The 19157-nt window shown below is 39.7% G+C and overlaps 1 protein-coding gene across 2 annotated transcripts in view; it reads right to left on the bottom strand.

Moving 5' to 3' along the window:
* GRIA3 (glutamate ionotropic receptor AMPA type subunit 3) overlaps positions 1-19157 on the bottom strand; it is a 306229-nt gene that overhangs the window by 109581 nt on the left and 177491 nt on the right. For both annotated transcript variants that reach the window (XM_004379586.1, XM_004379587.1), the window contains exon 5: positions 12631-12684. In XM_004379586.1, coding sequence (XP_004379643.1) covers positions 12631-12684 — 54 coding nt within the window. The remainder of the gene's footprint in view (positions 1-12630; positions 12685-19157) is intronic.

The following is a 19157-nucleotide window of genomic DNA, read 5'->3' as shown; positions in this document are numbered from 1 at the left end:
GAAGAGATGAGACCAGTGGAGTATCTTAGATGGCCGCTTACAGGCTTTTAAGACCCCAGACACTACTCACCAAGGTAGAATGTAGAGCATTATCTTTATATGTAGTGTCATGCCAATTGAGCTAGATGTTCCCCGAGATATGGTCAACTTATTTTTGACAAGGGTGCTAAGTCTATTCAATGGGGGAAAGAAGAATCTCTTAAATAAATGGTGCTGGGAAAATTGGATTTCCACATGCAGAAAAATGAAACAGGATCCATGCCTCACACCACACACACAAAAAAATGCAAAATGGATTAAGGATCTAAATGTGCAAACTAAAACCATAAAATTCTTAGAAGTGAAAGCGGGGCAACACTGTCAGGCCTAGCTTTTAACAATAGATATCTAATATAATAACAAACACACAAACAGAAAAAGACAAAATAAATAAATGAGACCTCATAAAAATTAAAAACTTTTGTTCATCAAAAGACTTTACCAAAAAAGTGAAAAGACAAGATACTGACTAGGAAAATATCTTCAGAAACCATATATCCAACAAGAATCTAATAACCAATATATATATAAAACTTCAACCACTTAACAACTAAAAGACAAACAACCCAATCATAAAACGGGCAAAGGACTTGAACAGACATTTCCCCAAAGAGGACATTCAAATGGCCACCAAACACATGAAAAGATGCTCACCGTCATTAGCCATCAGAGATGCAAATCAAAACCACAATGAGATACCATTTCACTCCCACTAGGATGGCTAAGATAAAAAAATAATAAAACCCAGAAAATAACAAATATTGGTGAGGTTATAGGGAAATTGGAACCCTACCCATTGTTGGTGGGAATGCAAAATGGTACAGTCGTTGTGGAAGACAGAGTGGAGGTTTCTCAAAAAACTAAAAATAGAACTACCAGATGACCCAGCAATTCCACTCCTAGGTATTTACTCAAAAGACTTGAAAGCAGAGACTCAGATAGATACTGGTACACCAATATTCATTGCAGGACTATCCACAATAGCCAAAAGGTGGAAACAACCTAAATGCCATCAACAGATGAACCGATAAGCAAAATGTGGTACATATATACAATGGAATACTACTCAGCTGAAAGGAGAAATGAAGTCTTGATACATGCTACAATATGGATGGAGCTGGAAGACATTCTGCTGAGTATAATAAGTCAATCACAAAAGGACAAATATTGACCTCACTTATATAAAAAGACAAGAAAAGACAAACGTATAGGGAACAAAGTTTACTAGTGGTTACCAGGGTCGGGAGTGAAGGGAAAAGGGGAGGTTAATGGTGATGGAAATATGGCATTGATTAAGGGTAGTGTTGCACGGCCTATTATTTTAATTGCTGTCAATAAGTTGTACACCTGTTAAAAGTTGAATTGGCAAAAGTTGTGTCATAGATATATTTACAACAATGACAAAAAGAATGTAGCTGCTGAGGCTGCTTATGTACAATCGAAAACCTCATGGGATTTGGTTTCTTGGGTTGGAGGTTTAGGGTCACAGTTTCATGGGACATCCCAGTTAACTGGCCTAATAACAAGTTTAGTGCTTCTGTTCTACCTCCTAGTTTGTTGCATAGTGCCTGGGGTCAAAAAAACTTGCAAATGGCCATCCAAGGCACAACAATTAGTCTCTATTCGCCTGGAGCACCAGAGGAAAAAGGAGCATCAGGAATAGAAGGAGGATATGGAATGTGTTGGTAATTGCCTCCATGAACAACTGCCTCCTTTACCATGAGACCAGAAGAACTGGATGGTGCCTGGCTACTGTTACTGAACATTTGATCAAAGATTCTGTAGGAGAATCATGATCAAAAGGGGGAAATGCTGAACAGAATTTAAAATTCTCATGGACTTCATACTTCCTGGAGCTTTGGAGGTTGGATGAATCCCTGAAACTATTGCCCTGTGACAATCGTTAAAGTTTAAACCAAAAATACCCCCTGAAGTCTTCTTAAAACCAAATAGTAGTTTAGCTTAACTAGTAAAAAATGTCTGCCTTGAGCTTTGTGCACTTTTAAGAACTACCTATATGGGATCAAATTGACAACAGCAACTCGAAAAATCAGATAGAAACCTTAGGGGGCAGTGAGTTTATGTTAATAGGGGAGGAACAACTCAGCAAAAGAGGATGAGGAACGGTTGCACACCTCAAAGAATGTAATCAATGTCACTGAATGGTACATGTAGAAACTGTTGAATTGGTGTATGTTTTGCTGTGTATATTCTAAACAATAGCAACAACAAAATAATTAAAATTAAAAAAAAAATTGTATCTGAATCATCTCCTAGGTAGCAGAGGGCCAATTGTGGTCTTTTTATTTTTTGCCAACAATTGCAGAGGCTCTTTCCCATTTTGATGACTGCTTATTGATTTTTGTCCTACTTCATTTTTGCATGTCTTCCCAGCCTTCTGTGTAACAAGTATAATGTGTGTACTCCACAACAACGTTGCCAAATGACTCCAAGGTCCCACATTCTTTTTTCTCTAAGTAGAATTTCTGTTAAGCCTATTGTATTATTTTGTATGAATTTTAATAATCAGAAGCGATGATCAGAAACAACGATGTTTTGTGTGCTTAGACGAGACCTGTCAAACTCTAGTGCTGCTTGCATTTCACTAGTTCTTTGTGGATGAAATGGATGGTTGTGCTGGTTACCTGCTGCGGTGGTATCCTTTCATGTGGTTGTGCCAGTAAACTTGGTGCGCAGTAGTATGAGATAAGGAAGAGAAAGCTTGGAGGCAATTCTTACTGCTGACAGAGTGAGTTGAAACTCTGCTTGTTCACTTTCAATGTTCTGTATCTAACATATTTGTATGTTCTAAGTATCTGTACACTTGACTGTTTGCATATGTGCAAAACTGACAATATTTGTTGGAAATATGGGTATAATCTCCAGAAGTGATTACTTTGAGAGGGAAACTACTCATTTGAATTTGTAATTCGTGTTTTGGGCTAGTGCACTGTTGCCCACACCTGAACACAACTGTATAAAACCAGCTGCGGCCTTTGTGCCTGAGCAGTTCACGCAGGACCCTTTAAGCTACCCTCGATGAATTCTTCCAGGCCGTCCTTTGCACAGACACTGGTTACACAACTGGCATCCAAGCACGAACTGTCCCTGATTTGATAATAGCCAGACAACTCAGTCTTCCAAAGATTCAAATGACTTTGGTATTATTCTGTCTCCCTCGATTTGCACATACCGAAGTTCAGTTTCCTTCTGGTAGTGTGGATAATTGACATTTGGAAATAAATATATTCAAGACTTATATTAGAGCACTTATTTTCGAGATATTCTGTAAAGATTTCCTTTGTATTGTACTATTCATAGGGCCCATTTTGTACAGCGAGGTAAACGGAGACAAGATAAGTTGGGTGACTTTCACTGAGTTGATGGTAGACTATGGATGATAAATAGTAAAGGCGGCTTGCCTATAGCGAGAGGAAAGCAGTAGAACAAGTGCTGGAAGACTGCCAAGGGTGACTATCTTTCTCACAATTTATAAAGGCTGGCTCTGCCTTTAGTGTCATTTGAATTTTTCATCTGGGTGATGCTTGGATAGGGAAATGCATTGTAATTGTGGTGACTCAAGTTATGAAGCTGCTAATGAAGAGACACAAGTCTTTTTGGAGAAAGCAGGTCAATCCTCCCGGGAGGGTATAATGTGTAGACTTGATGATTACACCATATAAATTAGCACTTGATTACAGGTTGCTGGTATTGTTCAGTCACTGTTTTACTCTAATTCAATCAACAAAACATGCATTGAAATCTAAGTGCTTGCTGTTGGTATAGTGCTGAACCATATCAAACTTGGTCCCTGCCTTCATGGCATTTGAGTCCAGTGAGAGTCATTTGTGTGAATATACAAGTAATTACAGCTTGACATAAGTGCTATTAGTTGAAAAAATAGCCACTGACTTTTTTTATTAATAGCTTTTTTCAGGTGTAATTTATACATTATAAGATTCATTCAATTGCCACTGATCTTTTTAAAACTATAAATCAGATCGTGTCTCTCCCTGCTTTAAACTCTTCAGTGGATTTCTGTTACTGTTAAAAAAAAAGTGCTAAAGCTTCTTTACCTGGCCTCCTAAGGCCTTATATAATCTGGACCCTGTCATTCACTCTGCTCTAGACAAAACTGCCTTCTGACAGTGCTAAGAAGTCATCCAAGCTCTTTCTGCCTTAGGGCCTTGGCAAGTGCTATTCCCTACGTATTGCATGTATTTTCCTTGATTCTTCATGTAGCTGGATCCTTTTCACCCTTCAGATCATTGTTTCGAAGTCACCTTTTCTGAGAGGACTTCTCTTACCATCCTATGCAAAGTATTGACTCCCTGCACTTTCTTTGCCTTTTCTCCATTCTCTGTCCCAGTACCTGTTTTATCTCACACCACTTATCATAGACAGACAGACAGACAGACAGATAGATAGATAGAAAGAAAGACAAATAGCTGCCGTTGAGTTGATCCGACTCATGACGATGTTATGTACAACAGAATGAAACATTGCCCCGTCCTATTTCATCCTCATACTGCCAGCATGCTCAAGTCCATCATTGCAACTATTGTGCCAATCCATTTCACCGAGGGTCTTCCTCACACTAGCGGGCCCGTTACTTCACCAGACATGATATCCTCCTCCAACAATTGATTCCTCCTGATGATGTGTCCAAAGCAAGTGAGTTAGACAATATTCTGTTTTCGTTGGCTAATTTTTGGTAGTAGATTGCGAGGCCTTTCTTCCTCGTTTGTCTTAGTCTGGAGCTCCATTGAAACCTGTCCACCATGGGTGATCCTTCAGGTATTTGAAATACTGGTGGCATAGCTTCCAGCATCATAGTAACCTGCAAGCCACCACGGTACGACTAACTGACAGATGGGTGGTGGCACCACCATGTACTTGTATTGTTGTTGTTAGTTGCCACGGAGTCAACTCCAACTCATGTTGACCTCATGTATAACAGAACTAAATGTTGCCTGGTCCTGTGCCATCTTCCTGATGGTTGGTATGTTTTCCTTCCAACCTAGAGGGCATAGCTTCCGGCATTGCAGCGACGTGCAAATCCCCACAGTACGACAATCTGACAAATGAGTGATGGATCACTTATTATAAACTGTGAAAATTTGGTCTGTCCAATATAATTACAAGGTTCTTAAGAACATTTTTCTCTATTTTCCTGCAGTAGAGTGCCCAAAGTGTTGCGCACACAGTGGTGAGTGTGTGTGTGTATATATATATATATATATATATATATATATATAAGCAAACTGTAGAGATCTTTAGAGTAGTGCTGTCCAAAGTGTATGTAGAGTGGTATTGGCTTGCTAATCGTTACCAGTCTGAGATGATAGAAGCACAAAAATTGAGAGCAAGCCTTTATAAACCTTCATAGCAATTTGACAGGGTAATTTTATGTCTGTTGAATCTCATACTAAAAAATATTGGGCTTGTATTTTATATATCTTGTTTTGTTTATTTCAGGTTTTTTAGTAATTCATTTTTGTTGTATTTTTATTAGTCTGTGAAGGATTGGGGGAAAATTCTGGTCTTTCATTACACATAGTCTGAGAAGCACTGTTTTTGAGGACATGATCTGGGGCCTGGAGGAGAAAACAGAACTCTCTCAATTCATCTTGCTAGAACATTGGGTAGGAGATGCTATTTCCTTGTTGATGTCAGGCAGCAAAGAAAGAAGGAAATGGTTGACTATAATGGAGGCATTTTTGGGCAGGGAGAGTGAGAGTCTCAAAGTTGGCTACTTTAAGCTGATAAGTGCCTGTGGCTTTCTAAATGCATGGTAATAAGTTGGATCCCGGCCCAGTCCCCACTCCTCATTCCCTTGGTGCTCTGCTGTATCCTGTCTCCATTTTGAGAAGAAAGTGAATCCCGAGCCACTAGAGAGGTTGTGTACCCAGGGGAGGTAACTGGGCTGCCTGACATTTGGGGCCAGTGGGAGTTTGTCCCTCCAAGCCCACCACCCTCGTCTGCAAGGCCAGGCTCCAGCTCAATGAGCTCTGTGTTTACATGCCATCTGCCAAGGTGTCAGCGATCACGACACGTGGCTTGGAGCCTTTGAATTTTTTATTTAGAACATTAAAAATGGAAGAACAAAGGAAGGGAAAGTAGAGAACAGAACAAGAAGACCTGGAAGGGGAAGGGAGCAGAAGGGAACAATTGTTATTGGCAAGCAAAACAGCATGACTCAATCCCATTCAAACTCATTTTCTCTTTAATCAAAGCATGCCTTTCTCTGTTTCAGGTACGTTCTGAGCTCTGGTAAGCTGAGAATTTGCTCTTCAAGCTAAGTTACTCCTGGCTGTCTCTTCTGGTTATATTTTATGAGTAATGCTTTTGCTTTAGTGATATTTTGGAAATATTAGATGTCATCTAGTACCCCCCTCCCATTATTTCCTGGCACACTAATACTGTGAGTGGAGTGGGTGGGAGAGAAAGAAAAGAAAGCAGGAGAAAAAAGGGGAAAGAGAAAGTGGGAGAGAGGTGTGTGAGAGAGAGCGGGGAGAGGAGGAGGGGAGAAAGAGAAAGGCAAAGAGAGAGACCCGGAGAGAAGAGGGAAAGTGGCAGGAGAGAAGAGAGTGGTGGAGATGCAATCAGTGCCTATTAAGATGCATTTCATGTTGGCCCTTTGGACAGGTTTCAAACTCAGATTCACAAAGCTGTCCTTTTTTATTTTTTAAAACCGTTTTATCTCTGATAACTTCACCCTCATAAATTTACAGCTTGCACTTCATTCGTTTACGTTTATTTCTTTGCATATGTTCCTATGTCACCTTTGTGGGGCTGACTTGCCTTATTAAGGTGCTTGGGTGGGGAAAGTGTGAAGAGCAACGTGCTCTACCAAGAGTCTGACCAACCTGAGTTGGAAACCTAGCTTGGCAATGGATTAGCCACGAGACTTTAGGCAAGTCATTTGTGCTTTTTGAACCCATTTCCTGACCTATAGAAGGATTTGGGGTGGGAGTGAGCAAGAAGTTTCTCATTGTTGGAGTTCTGAGACAATTAAATGAGAAGTGTAAGGGAGACACCTACCACAGCACAGAGGAGTCCATGTCTTAGCTTCTTCCCTTTTCTCCCCTAGCACCAAGGCCTGCTTGACTGCCTGCTCCTACGGCCCTCTGCCCCTAGCAGCTGACATTACATAACTTACCATTTGCAGAGTCAGCACTGTCCCCAACACTGGGACCAGTCTTGGCCTAGGCAGGGAAACTGTCAGGTCTTCTAAGTGTTTAACTGATGCAGTACTGAATGAGCCCTGCTATGGCTCATGTTCTCCAAGGGGTACCTCAATTGCTTGTTTCTTTGGTCTCATTTTGAGGGCTGGGTACCCAACATCCGTTGTTGGACCATGTCAACCCAGGTTCAATTTGCCTTGTGTCAACTTCTTAGACTGTTTTGATTGAATCTGCAGATTTTGAGCTCTCTTAAGAACTTGGCTAAGGGCACTTCACATCCCTTTTGGCTTTTGCCCACCTGGACTAATTTTAAGGCTTCAGTCTGCCTTATGACTTTATAGCTATCCCCATGGATGACAGGGCCCTAGCTTTCCTCCCCTGTTTATGTACTCGGCGTTTACCCAGCTGCTGTGCCTACACTCTCACTCTTGGCCTTTCCTCGTTCAAACTAACCACCCACCGGGGAAGAAATGTAGAGCTGGAAGTGACTTGGAGTGTTTTCCAAACTTCAGTCATTAAAATACCACCTTTACAGGGTTTTTTTTTTTTGCCATATAGGTGAACCATCTGACTATTATTTACCTAACATTTTTCTTTATATGAATTCAGATTTTTAACCTAAATATCTACTTTAGCCTCATTCTAAGGAATAAACCAAAGAAACCAAACCCGTTGCTGTCGAGTCGATTCTGACTCATAGCAACCCTCTAGGACAGAGTAGAACTGCCTCATAAAGTTTCCAAGGGGTGCCTGGTAGATTCAGACTGCAGACCTTTAGGTTAGCAGCCAAGCTCTTAACCACCACGCCACCAGGGTTTCCATTCTAAGGAATGGTATCTCTAAAATCACAGAATTGATGGGCTACTTGTTTTTTTCTAACACATATTTAATATACACCCACTCCTCACTTATCGACATGGTTAGGTTCTAAAGACCAGGTCATTATGCAAAAATCAGCATTATGTAAAAATGGAGGATGACCACATCAGATCATAAAATGGAGGATGACTACATCATCACATAACTGCCAAATTACATCATTACGTAACTACGAAAATTACATCATTACATAACTGCCAAACCACTGAGAAACATGGCCCACCAAGTTGACACATAACCTTACTCATCACAGCTAGCATCACTCTCACCTCGTACCTCGGCGTTTGTTACTGCCAGATGTATGTTGTTAATTCGCAAAACAGTAGGAGAGTAGATTTTTTAGTATTATCATAAATGCGAAGTGTTGGATAACGAGATAGTCAATAATTAAGGAGTAGGTGTAAATTCAAAACTAATAAATTTAAAAGGATGTTTGGCTGCATACTTCCTAAAATCATCTGTGCACAAATAGCACACTTTGCGAAATAGTGATCTAAATCTCCATTTTACAGATTGAGAAAGAGATTCAGAGAGTTTTGGTTTATCACAGGCTAGTTAGAGGAATTCTTGGGAGTTAAGCCTGTCTCTTGGCTTCCAATATAGTGTTTTTTTTCATTATACCACACTGCCTCTCTCTTTTGCATCTATTGCTGATTTTTGTTTAAGGTCCTGCACACAATGAGTTATAATTATTGACATATAGGAAAAAATTAAATTACAACACACCTGGGAATGTAGTGTAAATGATCTTGACCCAGGACCTTACCCTGAGAGAAAGAGGCTGCTTGACTGACAGATTGTGTACATAAGGAGCTGGTTACCGCTAACACTAGAATAGAGAAACATTACCACCTTAGAGAGTCCTGGAAAAGAAAACAGCAGTAATTAATTATGGAATAACCCCTAAAAAAAAAATGATTCACCAACTGATGCAGAATTTAGAAGAGACTTACCTGCTCTATAGGGACGTCCACTTCTGGCAAAGCCAGATCATATCTCTGGCCTGTGCTCCTAGTGGAATCTTTTTTGTCTATGAAGAATTTCAACACGTCATAATTTTCTGCAGCCCATTGTACTCTTTGAAATGTGCACCCTGACCTGTGAAATGCCTTTGTTGAAGCATCCATGGACTATTCATATCTTCCCACTTTAGGATTGCTACCAAGGGAGGTTCATGCATATAGAAGCCTTTGCCAAGCCGATGGAGTTCAGTAACACATGGGGCTATGGTGCAGGTGATTCCAGGAAGCTTAATTAAGCAATATTGGTGTTCTTGACTCTGCATTTGTAGAAGAAAGGAGTGGTTCTGTGCTGTTGTGACACCAAGACTCAGGTTGAACTTTGCTCCCTTGTTTATATGTCCTCAGCTTTCACCTAACTGACTCATCTTGAAAGACTAGATTGTTCATCTTGAAAGGAAGCATCTTCTTAGATTCACTTCTTCTTTTCTTCACCATCCAAGTGACTTCTAAATAGTTTTGGCTTACTCTATGTGTGTGTTTGTCTTTGATGGGAAGTGTTTAGGGTATTTTTCTCTGCTTAAAAAAATATGGAAACCATGATAGAGATAATCTGTCCCCTTATTGTTATCAGATATAAGCAACAATTCCTATCTCTATTGCCCAAATGCAACTTGATATAGAGTACAAGGACTTAGGGAAACACATGGCTGAGTTCAAATGACAAGAAGGCTACTAGTGGAAGAGAAGGGATGACAGCTCAAAACAAGGTGAATGAGCCCATGTTTTCATTACTCAGAATGACACTATGCATTACATTATTTCTGAAGGAACAGACTTTGCTTGTTCTTGTAGTATGTACCCTCCCAAGGTCTCATAATTCCAAGTTCTGTGCTAAGCTCTCAGTTTACTATTGTTTTACCCACCCTTTCCCTAAGGATTCTATCTTGCAGTCCTATTACTCCACAGGCTTTCATTTCCTTCAGGTCTAGGTCTCAACGTTGAAAGCAAAGCTCATCTCAAGGATTGTCAGTAAGAGTAAGGAGAACCAGAGAATTCTAGAATGGGAAAGGCCTTTAGAAATCATCTGGTTGTCTTAGGCCTACCGAGACAGCCATTGATATGCACTGCTCAGATTTCCCTTCAAGACAGAACCTGCCTAAAGGTGTTCTGTTAGGTGAAAACCAGCAGCTTCAGGTGCCTTCAGGATCTGCCTCAGTTTTCAAGTGGAAGCTGTGTGCTTCCTGGACAGCTGCTAGCCAATGACTGAGCAAGGTGGGGGTACAATAGCTCACCATTTCGAGACATTATGGGACTCCTTTATGTGCAGGCTTTGCACCAGAGCTCCCGTTTGTACTGGCCAACATTGTCTCAGAGCTATATCACAGTCTGAAGTTCTTCCTATCAACCCTCCTTTTTTCCCCCTCCTTCACAAGTATCAGACTTGCATTGCAATCTGAAGCTCTCGCTGAGTACTCCTGCTCCCTCTGCCTTTTATCTTTCACAGGTATTACTTCCAGAAAACAAATGTTTTGCAGTTCTAACTACATCTTACCATCTGCTTCTAAATGACCCGACCAACACATGAACTAACCCTCCACCCCCACCTGCATTTTACGTAAGGAAATTGAGGTTCATAGAGGTGAAGTGACTTACCCAAGGTCCAAGCTCCCATAACTAGCTAGTAGCAACGCAAGTATGACTACCTAAACTTCTTGACTCCTAATCCAGTGTTCTTTCCTAAACTTCAGTTTTCCATATACCACCTTCACAATTTTGCCATATCTGTTCATCTCCCATGCTATTGTTTACTTACTACGTTAAAATTATCTTACTTATTGTTGTTAAATATCTATTTTAGAGTTCGATGAAGTAATAATATCCATAAAATTAGAATTTTGATGTGCTAGTTTTATTTTCTAATGCATATTAAATAAATACATTGTCATTATAATAAAAAAGCTTGTGTGTGTACTACCTAGAGTCACCTCATGTACTGTCAGTTACATGTGAACCCCACATTTTTAAATACTGTACTATATACCTTGTGCTTCCTAAGACATATAAAGCAGAAGAGAAAGAAAGGGAAGAGGGAAGAAGAAAGGCAAGAAAGAAGGAGAGACGAATACATATTGGTGAGGAAGGTATGCTAAAAACCCATCAGTAACTGCCTCAGGTGCCTTGCGGTGACATCCATGTTCCCTGCCAAACCCCCCGTTTAAGCTCCACTGAGTCAAAAAACATCCTTTATTTACAAGGGGCCTAAAAGCCAAATTGAATGTATTCAGATGTAAATTAAGAATAAAAATGAGTTGACTCATTTATCCCCAAAATGGACTGAAGTGCTCTACTTTGAGCAAGTTATTGGAGAAGATGCACAGTACATTTGAAAGTCATGGTTCTAATCTTCATCTTATAAAATATTTAAATGTACACACTTCCTAAGAAAGAAATTTAAATAACATTTCCTTTCTAGTTTAAAAATGTGCATTATTAGAACAAAATAAGATTTTTCTTTGATTTAAGGAATCTAAGAACATAATTATAATAATCTTTCACCTTGTTGCTATTCTTTTGGTTTAAGAGCTCTATAATGATTATGATTCTGTTGTATTAATGAAACAAAATTGGGGTTAGAACTCAGGTTATGTAATAATTTAATAGATTCTTAGTATCTTTGTGACAATTTAACATTCTCCCTTCATTCCATGGAGATAGTATTATTCAGCACTTCTGCCAAACCGATACTACTGATTTAGAAGCCATTTTGTCAATCCTAAACTGATTGTCCAGTTAGAGAAAGAAGAGCTATAAACTAAACTCAATGAAATACTATCTATTGCCATCGAGTCGTTTCCGACTCATAGTGACCCTATAAGACAGAGTAGAACTGCCCCATAGGGTTTCCAAGGAGCGGCTGGTGGATTCAAACTGCTAACCTTTTGGTTAGCAGTCGAACTCTTAACCACTATGCCACCAGGGCTCCCAGTGAAATACTGGCTTCTAGAATATCACAAATAATTTTATAGGCATGGGAAGTTTGAAGGGTACAGAGTCAAGTTGCATTTTATATAAGTAGAAACGTTGCTAGAGAATGACAGAGTCACTTAATGTCCCATGTTGAAACCTACTTCTGGCATCTGGTTTGGAAAGATTTGGTAGTGGTCTGCTTCTGGAAGGACAAATCCAGTACCGATGTGCACATGTGTTTGGATCAATTGGGGAAGAGTCAGTTTCCTGTGATCCCTGTCCTTTGGTTTACATTTCAAACCTTATTAAATGGCTTACATTTCAAATCCAAGTGGAATATAAGAACAATAAGTGAAGAATCATATCAAATTATTATTTTTTAAATGAGGAGAGAATGTAAGCTTTCCAGCTAAAACAGACAGCATAATTGAAAACAAGGGTAGTGCATTCAGGTTTTGATATTTACTGAACTCATTTCTCCAAGCTTCTAGAGAACACATTAGGTACTCCATTTATTTCCTTTTTGGATGATTACAGATGACACAAACTAAATAGAATGTATTGCTCAGGGAACCTTAAACTCTGCTTGTTCTTACCAGGTTAGCAAGCATGTAGTGATAACCTCTTGAATGTTTCCCCAGGATCACAACCTGCAGAAAGAAGAAATAAGAACTATTGCTTATTTAAGAAGGGGATTTTCAATTGCACAATGGGATGGCTAGCACAACCTTGTTTTTAAATGATCATCAAAATGTTAGGTCTTTTCCATGCAGTAAAATCTCAGTTAATTGGACCAGATTTCTCTTTATTGTATTTTATTTTCAGGGAAAGAATACAGGAAGAATTGCTAAAATCAGACTTAAAAATATCAAAACAAGGGAAAACAAAACAAAAACGAAAAAACCTCTAAACTTTCAGGTCAGTAGTATCATTGTCACTTAAAATAGATAGCAAAAGCGATGAAGCTGATGATCCCCTACCCATGAACTGGATTTCTATGCTTAGCAATTGAGTCGGAAAATGGGCTGAACTTTGCATACAAATTAGAAAATAGAATGTACAGTACATTTTTTTTGGTTATCTGGAATGCTTAGGGAATAGAACACTCAAGGAATTAGGTTAATGGGATTTTCAGGTTAACTGAGGTTGCTTTTGCCTGTTGAAAACTTTTCTCAAATGCTTGCCTTCCTTCTCTTGCCTTAGTATGAAAGACTTGTGATGATTTGTATGTCTTTAGGTGTTGATTGTAAGGCTTTAGGGCAGTGATTATCAACTGGGGGAAACTTTTCTCCCAAAGGGCATTAGCAATGTCTGGAGACATTTTTGGTTGTCACGCCTAGGGGAGAGTGCCATTGGCATCTAGTGGCTAGAGGCCAGGGATGTTGTTAAACATCCTACAATGCACAGGACAGCCCCCCACAGCAAAGAAATATCTGGCTCAAATGTCAGTAGTGCCGAGGTTGAGAAACCCTTGTTATTCTTATCATAGTTTTCATGTATAGCGCTGTATTAATACTAAGTCTTATAGTTTACAAAGTGCATTTCATTATCTCAAAATATGTAAGTAACGGGGCTGCATATTTTCCAACCGCAGGGTATTGGTTAGAAGTTTTTAACCAAATACCTAATACAAGCTTATTTCCTTGTTATTTTCCTCCCTTCTTAGAAGCTAAGTGCAGCAAAAATTCTGGCTAATTGAAGATTTTGTAAAATGCCACTTTGTTGAGTACCAACTCTGGGCAAGACACTGTGCTGGATTCAGGGAGTGGGAACGGGAAGAGGAATAACATAGAGTTTAAGACACAACTACAGGTGGGGCCAGGTTTTGTACAGGCCTGAAACGAATACAACTTTGGGAGCCTTCTTTAAGAAAAGTAATACAAAATTACTAATATAATAGTTGAAACTAGTCCTTGGAACGAGCCCATGCAAGTAAGGGGCCATTAAGCTTAAGCTTCTTGATAAATCCCCCCATGAACAAAGCCACCAAAAGGTTTAAAAACAAGTTAAGAAGACAAAATTGTACACATATCAAACCAGAACTATATATAACTGACCACAATAATAATAAAACAACTGCCTTTAATTGAGTGCCTAGTAAATGCCGGTTCCTGGGTGGCGCAAACGGTTTGCACTCGACTACTAACCGAGAGGTTGGTGGTTTGAATCCACCCAGAGGTGCCTCAGAAGAAAGTCCTGGAAATCTGCTTCTGAAAAATCAGCCATTGAAACCCCTATGGAGTACAGGTCTTCTCTGACACTCATGGGGTCGCCATGAGTCAGAGCCTACTCAACGGCAACGGGTTGTTTTTGTTAGTATATGCCAGGCACTGTGCTAGGTACTTTATATGTATTTAACTTCCAGAAGAATTTAACAGATTAAATAGACTTGTCTCATTTTACAAATGAGGAATCTCAGCCAAAGAGAGTTTAAGTAATTTCCCCAAATCCACACAACTAGGAATTGGTAAAGCTGGATTAAAACCTGGGTCTGTCTGTCTCTAGAACCCATACTCTTGGCAATACATCACACAGTTATTAATATGCGCTAAATGCCAAGGCCAATAATTGCTCTAGGCTCTTAGAGAAGAGGAAGAAGAGATGTCTAAGGCCTGGGATGGACAGAGAAGGCTTCATGGAGGAGACAAGGTATAAGCTGGTCCAGAAGAATCAGAACTTAAATTTAAATATGCTGGCATTAGAAGCCCTCGATTTATTGGAAGTGTTGAGAGTTAGAGAGAGAAAGAGAAAGAGAGAGAGAGCAAGAGTGTGCACACGTGAGAGAGTGCTGTTTTCAATTAATTTAAAATATGAGCCACATTTCTGACTTATTATTTATGGAGGAAATGAAAGGTTAATGAATATCTTGAGGAGGTGATTTCTCACGCTGCCACGACACAAAATGAGCTGTTAGGTATCTGCTGGGATGCATTCTTCAGTGTCCATTTGTGAGAAACATCCTTACTGGTGACATTTGTTAACTTCTGGTGGCGAGTTGGGACCATACATTTGTTGAATTTTTAATTCACTGACAACCCTCAATATAATAAAATCAGAGGGCTTTGAGTTCTGCCAGATAAACCAGCAAGATTCATAAGGCTATCTGACAGAGCTTAGAGGGAAATCAGAAAGAAAGCCCAAAGGAAACTGAGTAAGTATTATCTCACCAGAGGTGTAGTGTTCTTCTGAGGGAAGGAAAAACAAGAGGGAGTAATGGAAAACATCAGTGTTGTGAGAAGAGCTGGACCTTGTCGTTTAAGCACTGTTTGTTTGATTGTGGGCAAATCTCTCAACTTCCCTGAGCCTCCACTTCCTTATCTCTGCTCTGGGGCCATGAGCCCAGCTCTCCTATCTCAGCAGGGTTGCCCGCATGGAAAGGGATAAAGTGTAGAAAGTGCTTGGCACGTGCGTTATGTAAGTATGTGATGTCACCAAGACCTTTTTTTTTTTTTACGTTCAGAAAAATGTGCAGCTGTAGGAATACCTGCTTTAATCTATGCCCAGATGGTCTGTTTAGAACAAACAAATCCACGTATTTGAAGGTGCTGCTCTCACAACACCATCCTTTCAAAACTTAGCCTTAAACTGCAAGAAATGGGAAAGTTATCTAAAGATAGGAAGGAACTTTTAAGTGTCACAAAGCTACTGCCTTGGAGCCCATAATTAATTCCTCATCCTCTCTTTCAGTGCCTTCTTAACTCTTATTTAACATACAGTTCTTACCAATCTTGGTTTCCCAGTTCACAGTAAATTAAAAGCTGCAAACCAGAAGGGGTGTGTATGGAGGGAGGGGGTGATATTAGTAAGAGGTACATTAGCAGCAGAGGAAGTGACAGACTGATTTGAAGGAGAAGGAGGGGACAGGAAAAAAAAAAAGGCAGACAACATTGTACTACCGCACAGTATAATCATGGATGTTCATTGTAAATGCCTGAGTCATCAGGGAATGGAGGAATGGTTTACTGTATTCAGAAATTTCTGCTGAAAAATCCAAGGCTATGTAAAATACATTTTAGGAAAGGTTTCTGTAAGAAATGCTCCAAGTCCCAATACTTATTAAATTTCAGTTATCTTGAAATTTTACTTATGTGGAACAGCTATAAGAAGCCCTGGTGTCGCAGTGGTTACATGCTGGGCTACTAACCGAAAGGTCAGCGATTAGAACTTTGGGAGAAAGATGTGGCAGCCTGCTTCTGTAAAGATTTACAGCCTTGGAAACCCTATGGGGCAGTTCTACTCTGTCCTATAGTGTTGCTATGAGTTAGAATTGACTTGACGGCAATGGGTTTGATGGGTTTGGGAGCAGTTATGATCAGATTGATGATCTAAGTGACGCCATACTGCAGAACATGTCTTGTTTTGCCCTTGGTTTTCCCGTTTTTGAATTTTGGGTGCAGGGATTGTGGGAGTAGGGGTGGGATGGGAGGGCTGTGTGTAATATGGTGCACAAAAGAACTAGTTAATGGGAGTGGTTCTTGTTCAGTTAGTCCTAAACCTTTATTCTTTCCATCTGTTATAGATGAACTCGGAATAAATTGTACTCTCAGTTATTTAATGACTCTGGTAACCAAGAGAATATTCAACTTTGCTTTTACAGTGATTATAATAGCTCTTTCTGAATTAGTTTCAGAACCTCAAGTATAAAAGCTTTTACACTCTACTGTGAAATTTAAGGAAGAAATACTGAGTCCCCACATCCATGCTCTGTTTTCACTGTGCCTTTGTAAGATTTGTTGGAAGTGATGGATGGCTTGATACGATGGCAGATATGATTAATGTAATAAGGGGAAGTGTGTGAAATGTAGATAAAATTGTTTTAAGGAAATTTATTTTTTATTCTCACAAATAGGATCTGAAAGAAAAATGCCACAGTCCTCAAGCACTGAAGCTTAAACAACAGGGTTTCATTTGCAAAAGAAAAAGCTTTTACATACTACACATTGAACCTTGCATATAGCAGGGCATCACATTATTTGGCAAAGGAGTCAGCGAATCACGGTCTACCCATTTGGGAAAGACCCTTGGAGTCAATTGCCCTTATTGACCCCCCCCATCCACTAATCTGTGAAATTGGGGGCTGGGTATCACTGAGTAGTTCAAAATAACTCATAAAATGTTCATTTGGTTTTCTATGTAAAGGCCGCTTCTGATTCAATTTAATGTTTAATCTAGATAGTTTCATAATTTTAGAAATTTGTAATTAAATTGCTCCACAAAACTGCTTGAGCGAGGCCCAAAGATCCTTTGGGAGGCAAAAGCATCTGTTTCTCCATGCTCACAGTTAAAAAAAAAAAAAAAGTGTGTGGAAAAGTGTGTATGTTTTTTTTTTTTTTTCTCTCCTTAGATCCATCTGGTATGTAGATTAGGTTATTTGCAGACCTAAGTATCTTCATGTTTGGATTTTCTACATCAGCACCAAAAAAAAGGATCTATGTATAAAGATTGATCTTGCTTTGAGTACAGAACATGCTTTGACGTTCACCTTAATCTGTTTCTCTTTGATTTAGGGACCCAGTTAATGTCTGGGTAGCTGGGTAGAGCAGGGATTTCTGGTTTTAATTTGTCAGTTTTTTTCCTTATTTAGTGTATGGATATTTTCTCCTTAAGAAAAAACTATTAGGCCATTTTCTTTGTGCTTAAAAAGAAGACTTCTTCCCCACCCCCCAGCCCCAGCTCCCTTTTCTACTCCCTGGGTTAAAAAAGAATACTGTTGTCCTACGGCAACCTATCTGATTTTGGCTGTGTTGGGAGTTAAATGAGTTGTATGCTACAGAAATCAGCCTTAAAACATGCCACACCTCCCAAAAGAAATCTTCCATATGATAAAGGGTATTCTTCTTCTTAAATGAAAACCCCAAACTACTAAATTGCTTTAGTCTTAGTGAATACAAGAGTCAATTCTGTTAGAATTATTTTCTAATAATCTCAATCCGCAACACACATGCTTTCCTGTAACTGAATGAGAGGGCTTCATATTGCAGTCATCTGACGTGAATAAATGTGCTGGATTAGTGAGGCAGAGAAGAGCCAATCACCCGCACCAAAGTCAGCCCAGTGGCGGTGGGGGTGGTGCAGATGAAGAGAGAAGGCCGAAGCTTTTCATAAAGAAGGAAAACGAGAGTATAACCGAGAAATCTCATCAATGCTTATGCTGTCTACAGGGAAGTTTATGCAGAGAGAAGGCAATTGAATAAGGCATCAATCCAATGCTAGGATGTGAGGATTAGAGGACAAGGATTTCACCAAAGAACATGTCTTTGGGAAGTCTCACTTCCCAGACTTTAATACTGCATTCACCATGACTGAATGGACTATGTGGAAGATTTAATGCTAAACAGTGGGAGAGGCAAAGAGCATGGACAAGTAAGAGGTAATAAATGGCCATAAGTTCAAGGAGCAACAGATTATTCTTGCTCTTAGGGATAAGGAACCATTTAAATGCATGTTGGCCTCAGTGGGAGCACCTCATTGTATTAACCCCAAAGTAGCATTTCTCAAATTTCAGCCTTTCCCAAACCTCCTTAATGATTTGTATCTTCTCTACATTACTATTACTTATTTAATATTTTTCTTTATAGCTACTCAACTCCTTACTTAAATTTAGCCGTGTCCAAAGCAATGATATCTATGATATCACATACAAGAAAATAAATATAACTATATTAAAATCAAATACATGCATCCAGGTTTCACTGACAATCCTCTCATGTACCATCAAGGTGGTGGGAAATATTGCCTTACTGCAGTCTTCAGGGAGGAGAATGCAGACCATGTCTCCCTGCCCTGATGAGAGGCTAATTTGCCTTAGCAGATGACTCTTTCAGGGTTTGAATTTTAGAGCACCCCCATTTACTTCCAAAGGTCCTTGGGCCTTGTGAGGGAGCGACATGATGGGGAGAGTTTGGGAGGTAGCAAATAATGCTTAGGACTGGGGACAAATGACACATCTGGAAACTTATACAAAACCATCTCCTAAGACAATTCACATATACTGCCCCACCCAGGAAGCTAGCAGCTTTAATCAGCTGGAGTCCCGGTTCAAGGGGCCAATAATAAATGCTTCAAACACCTGGAGCTTTCCACCTGCTAACTGCCTATAAAATGATGCTATATCTAGGTACAA

The sequence above is a fragment of the Trichechus manatus genome, unplaced genomic scaffold (genome assembly GCF_000243295.1).
Source record: "Trichechus manatus latirostris isolate Lorelei unplaced genomic scaffold, TriManLat1.0 scaffold00066, whole genome shotgun sequence".
In the NCBI taxonomy this organism is placed as follows: Eukaryota; Metazoa; Chordata; class Mammalia; order Sirenia; family Trichechidae; genus Trichechus; species Trichechus manatus.
The sequence above is the reverse complement of the archived record's forward strand: the minus strand, read 5'-3'. Positions and strand labels throughout refer to the sequence as shown.